Raw genomic sequence first — 6,000 nt, forward strand, 5'->3', positions numbered from 1 at the left:
AGTGATTACTACCTTTGAGGATATATTCTAGTCTTTTAGCCATTTATCAGCTTTATCCTATAGGTATAGGGTACTATACAGTGATCACTACCTTTGAGGATATATTCTAGTCTTTTAGCCATTTATCAGCTTTATCCTGTAGGTATAAGGTACTTTACAGTGATTACTACCTTTGAGGATATATTCTAGTCTTTTAGCCATTTATCAGCTCTATCTTATAGGTATAGGGTACTATACAGTGATTACAACCTTTCAGGATATATTCTAGTCTTTTAGCCATTTATCAGCTCCATCATATAGGTATAGGGTACTCTACAGTGATTACAACCTTTGAGGATATGTTATTTTCTTTTAGCCATTTATCAGCTCTATCCTTCATGTATAGGAAACTATACAGTGATTACAACCTTCAGTGAGGATCTACTCTTTTTTTTTGGAGTGTAAAAACTCTTTTCATTAGAGATATATCTTATAGGTATAGTGCACTATACCATGATTACAACCTTTATTGGTTATCTCCTCTGGTCTTTTAGCAGTTTATAAGTTATTTTTATTATAAATATATGTTATAGTTATAGTGTTCTATATAGTGATTAAAAACCTTCATCAAGCATCTATTTTTCTCTTACAGCTGTTTATATGCTTTTTTTACTATAACTATATCTTACAGGTATAGTGTAGTAGTATACAGTGTTTACAACCCTGTACCAAGCGGCTATTCTTCTCAGTTGATAAGCTTTTTGTTTTATTATAAATATATCTTATAAGTACAATGTATACTATACTGTCTTTAGAATCTTCTTGAAAGATCTAATCTTTTCTTTTTAGCAGTTTATAAACTATTGTCATTTGAGGTATAGTGTGCATGTTACAACCTCCTTTTTTGGCAGTTTTTAAATATATCTTATAGTTACAGTGCACTATACAGCGATTAAAAACCTTCATCTATTCTTTTCTTCTGTCAGTTAATAAACTATGTTTTATATCTCTTCTAGGTATAGCATACAGTTCAATAGTTGTGAAATACTTCCCTCCTCCTTGTTACATAAAAGAGATGGCATCGCAGGACAATGATATGCATATTTCTAATGTCTTGGATGTTGGCATGAAAAGTGAAAGCTTTTAGATGAAGTGCATAAACATTATGTATAGGACTCTGGATGTCATCCAACCTAGACCGACAATCTGGAGAACTCTGAACAGGATGACTTCTAAATTCTACAGGACGTGATGGCCATTGCAATGTTTACACTGGAAGCAAATCTCAGACTAGAAGTCGCTTCTTTCCTAAAGTGGTTTATCCTGGGACACTTTCAGCCCATACTAAAAGACTTCCACATGTAACAATGTATCTAGATCAGCAGCCCCAGTACAATCTTTGTACAGATCAGACACAATCTAGTCCTAACAGCCCCGATCACACAAACTTCCAGCACAGGAAAGTTCCTGAGAGATGACAGTAGATGGGATCCTCACCTGCAAGAGATTGTTAACTCCACTTTGGTGGCTGGGATGCTAGCGCTGAACGGGTTAAAGTCCCCTAGAGAAGCCGTACTCCTGTAGCCGAAATCCATCTCGTAGCCCAGTTTATCCGGTCCGAACATGGGGGCGGCGGAGAGGGTCTGGAAGAACCTTAAGGCGAGCCGATCAGGGAGGGAGAGGAGCAGAGAGGACGCGGCACCGATCTCCGGCGAGCACACAGCTCTGGCAGCGAGCGAGGAGGATACAACATGCAGTGACAGCACATGGGAGGGGGGAGGAGGAAGGGGCGGGGCCAGAGCTCACACTGTCACCCTGGATCATCCGCATCTGGAATCCCCCGATCTGGACCTGGCCAGGGATCACTCCGCTCCAGCTGTGTCTACTCCCCCTGTGTCCTGTCTAGCTGCTGGCTAAGACACAGCTGCTGAAGTCATGTAGCCAAAATACAGGCATAGGGGGAATGCCTTGTAGTGTTCCCCCTCTAACAAGGGTTAACTGCTGGTGTCTGTGGTCACAATGTCAAAGGTATTCATTTCCACATTGCATTCCAATCATTTCACGCCCATTACACCGAACAATACTGAAGAATGTAAACTTTGTGACGATCCCCACACTTTTTACGGCTTGTTTACATTTGCTTCAAAATGAGGCATAGGACGGCTTTTTTTAAAGTACTCTGAATGCCAATCAAAGCACCCGTCACTAAAGGGAATGATTAGCTGACAGTCGTGTTCACACGTTGTGTTTGCTTTGCTGCACTTCAAAAATGATACCTCTTGTCACTTTCACAGTGTCTCACAGTGTCTCCAAAGCCTCCATAGAAGTCTATGACAAAGCTCACTAGCAGCACTTGCCACTTTCGAGAGGCTTTTATTCAGCTTTAGCTTTGCTTTATGTTGGAGGTATTGCAGGTATGAGATATCCTGGGATGTACTTAGAGGCCAACAAGCAGGCCAGGACTGGCCATGGGGCACACCAAGCATTTGCCTGGTGGACCAGGGCTGCCTGGATAGGAGGAGTGGCCAGGCGGCACATAGAGGAGCCAGACCATTCAGTTCTCGGTTCCTCTATTTGCCACCCGGCCACCCCTCCTATCCATCTCCTACATGCCTTGGGCTCCCGTTTGCTCCTCTGTGGCTGCCCCCCCTCATCTCTTGCAGCACTGCTGCCGGGTTCCCCCATCCCAGTGGCTGCTGCGGAGCATCTGTCAGCATAGACTGTGCCCAGTGCGGACAGTTCCCCGCCCACCACGGGAAAGGAGAGAGAATGCTGCCCCTCTCCTGTGTCTGCCCTGCCCACACTCCCCGCTAGCCTTGTGTCATCTCTCCCCTTTCTTTCTCTTTCTGTCTTTCTTTCTTTTTCTTCTTTCTTTCTTTCTTTTTTTCTCTTTTTCTCTTTCTTTTTTCTTTCTCTCTCTCTCTCTCTCTCTCTCTCTCTCTTTCTCTCCCACCCTCTCTCCCTCTTTATCTCTCTCTCTCTCTCTCTCTCTCTCTCTCTCTCTCTCTCTCTCTCTCTCCTTTTTCTCTTTCTCTCTATATTTCTCTCTTTGCATCCCCTGTTTCTCTTACTTTCTTTCTTTCTTTCTTTCTTTCTTTCTTTCTCTCTTTCTCTCTCTCTCTCTCTCTCTCTCTCTCTTTCTTTCTTTCCTACAAAAAAAAACAGAGGGCCCTGCACGTTAGAGCTTACAATTTAGGAGGAAGGGTTGAGTGATACAAAAGGTAATAGCTGTGGGGGGATGAGCTGATGGAGGAAGTAAAAAGCAGTTTACTATTTAGCAGGATAGTCTTCTTTAAAGAGAAGGGTTTTTGAGGATCATTTAAAGGTGGATAGATTAGGAGATAGTCGGACAGATTGGGGTAGGGAGTTCCATAGAATGGGAGAAGCTCAGGAGGAGTACTGGAGGCGAGCATGGGAGGAGGTGACACTGAAACTAGAGAGCAGAAGGTCTTGGGAGGATCGAGGAGAGCTGTTTAGTTAATAATTTGAGACCAGGTTGGTGATATAGCTGTGGGCAGGGTTTTTGATGATTTTGTAAGTTGTTGTTAGTATTTTGAATTTTATTTGTTTGGTGAGTGGAAGCCAGTGGAGGGATTGGCAGATAGGTTTAGCAGACACCGAATGGTTGGTGAGGTGGATGAGCCTGGCAACAGCATTCATGATGGACTGAAGGGGGGATAGCCTATGTAAAGGTAAGCCAATGAGGAGGGAGTTTCAACTATATATTCTGGAAGTGTCTGGTGCAAATGTCACATTTGAGTGCAGCATGGAGCAACATGAAGGTGAGCGGGGTGTGGACTGGAGCAGAGCAATTAGCAGACAGTGCACAGGGTGTACAACATGGAAATGCTATAGCAGAAGGTGAGCAGGACTGGAGAGAGAGGACTGAGTGGTGAAGGATCAGCAGAGCTGGCAGATCAGAGCAGGAGAAACTGGCAATGTCACACATGGGGCACAGCATGGGAGCAAAATAGAAGGAGGTGAGTGGGGACCAGACGGAGAAGAGGATCAGAAAACCAGAGGATCAACAGAGCTGGGGGTTCCTACTGAGAGGGGGATCAGCAGAGCTGGGGGTTACTACTGAGCAGGGGATAAGCAGAGCAGGGGGGTACTACTGAGCTGGGGATCAGTAAAGCTGGGAGTATTACTGAGTGGGGCATTAACAGAGCTTGGGGTACCATGGAGAGGGTAATAAGAAGGTGGGGATCTGCTGAACAAGGGTACTAAGGAGCTGGGGATCTGTTGAATGGGGGTACCACTGAGCCAGGGTTCTACTGGGCCCCTTTAAAAGAAATAGAAAATCAACACATGCACAAGGCATCTGCCAAGCTTCAAAAAAACATCACTGAAGCATCATAAACACATGAAAAAGCATGCTCTTTAATGTGTGTTAAAGCCAAAGCAAGTACAAATGAGCCCTTGAAGTGGTATTAAACCCAAAACCCAAAATATATTATATTGCAGCTTACCAATCAATGTGGTGGCTGCATCTTTTTTCTCTTTGGCTTTTCCCCCTCTGTTTTCACCTGGTGATCTGGCCAGTAACACACCTGTATTAGTGAAAAACAACTCTGGAGGAATAAGTATAGGAGGCACAGTAGACAACAGCATTGTCAGTCTGGGGGAGAGTAGTATTAAATGTATCAGCAGATTTAGAGCAGCTAACAAATTGAAGCCAAACACCAGCAAACACTTTATAATGAGTTACAGCAAATAGCTTTTTTCCTTTTGGGATAAAGGTTTTGCATGAGTAAATGAGAGATGATCACTTTAACCACCCCTGCCTGTGTTAAATGGTTTGTCTCATCAATGTAAACTGATACATTCTGAGGAATTCTGTGAAAAACCAAAGACTGGCTGAATCACCAGATGAGAATAGAAGAAAGAAAACATAAAACCATCTAAGAATTGGTAAGCTGCAAATAAATGTTTGCTTTGGATTTAATACTACTCCAGGAATTTTGTGACGCATATTCACTACAGTATGTCCTGTTGATAGGCACTGCTATGTCACAGCATTCACAGTGTAGCAAACGTGCGCACCAGAGACTGACGCAGTCCTCCATTTTGTTAAGAATCTCCATGTTGTCCCTCATTTTTCCCCCTTTCCTCTCTGTTAATCCACAGGGACATATTTGTGTTGGAAGGGTCACAGGCAGGCTGGAGCACGGCAGGGAGCCCAGAGCTATAAAACACCTCTCTGTGCAAGGTGCCTAGCTGTCTGAGCAACCTGTGCCATTCAACACCTCGTAAAAAGATAACGGAGCCTTCCCAGGAGTTTAAGGCATTCCAACGAAGCACGAATCAGATAAACACTTTTCAAAATCCATATGTAAAAAAGTGCAGCGCTAAAATAAAAACAAAAAAATATATAAATTGCAAAAATATATTAAAAGTCCCAATGGAGGTAAAATAAAGTGAGAAATGCACACTAACCAGATGTGCACATTAAATGTGCAGTGCAGATATCCTACAGTTCAGCAAGTGGTCATCTGGGTGGTAAAGATAGGTAGATTCCCTCAGGCAAAATGGATCCACGGATGGCACATAGATAGTTAAAAAGTTCCCTTCAAGGGCAATACCAGGCACAGCTCCATCAAAGGGCAAAACTCCTTCACTGAGTAGGTTGTGGTGTCTAAAACAGAGATGCTCCCCGCAAGGGGTCAAGAAAAAAAGGTGCCCATAGTGAAGTTATAGTTTATAGTTATTAATAAGCAACATTTATTAAAAGCATGTGACAGTAGCAGAGGATGCATCCAATAAAAAATTTCAGTGTACAAAAGACTAACCGCCCTGAAAGGAATAGTGGCCGCTCCACGTTGCTCCGACGGCGTGATGTCACGGCGTACGTAGGCTCCTCCTTACGCGTTATGTGCCAAGCACATCCTCAGAGAAAGAACCAATTTTTCCCCTGTGTCACATATCTTGGAATATGAGAGACTTACATAAAAACCAGACATATCGTCAGATTGGCTAAGAGGAGCCGAACGGTTTGATAGGTCACTCGCCTTGTCTCAAATA

At 43.4% G+C, this 6,000-nt stretch overlaps 1 protein-coding gene across 1 annotated transcript in view; it reads right to left on the bottom strand.

Annotated features, from left to right (window-relative positions):
* The window catches only part of CPNE8 (copine 8), a 325,161-nt gene extending 323,428 nt beyond the window's left edge, over positions 1-1,733 (bottom strand). The window contains exon 1 of the mRNA XM_089684926.1: positions 1,477-1,733. Within this exon, the coding sequence (XP_089541052.1) occupies positions 1,477-1,604 (128 nt within the window). The 5' untranslated portion in view covers positions 1,605-1,733. The remainder of the gene's footprint in view (positions 1-1,476) is intronic.
* Between the last annotated feature and the right edge of the window lie 4,267 nt (positions 1,734-6,000).

The sequence above is a fragment of the Staurois parvus genome, unplaced genomic scaffold, assembly GCF_062004578.1.
Source record: "Staurois parvus isolate SC_StPar_1 unplaced genomic scaffold, SC_StPar_1.0 ptg000019l, whole genome shotgun sequence".
Classification (NCBI taxonomy): domain Eukaryota; kingdom Metazoa; phylum Chordata; class Amphibia; order Anura; family Ranidae; genus Staurois; species Staurois parvus.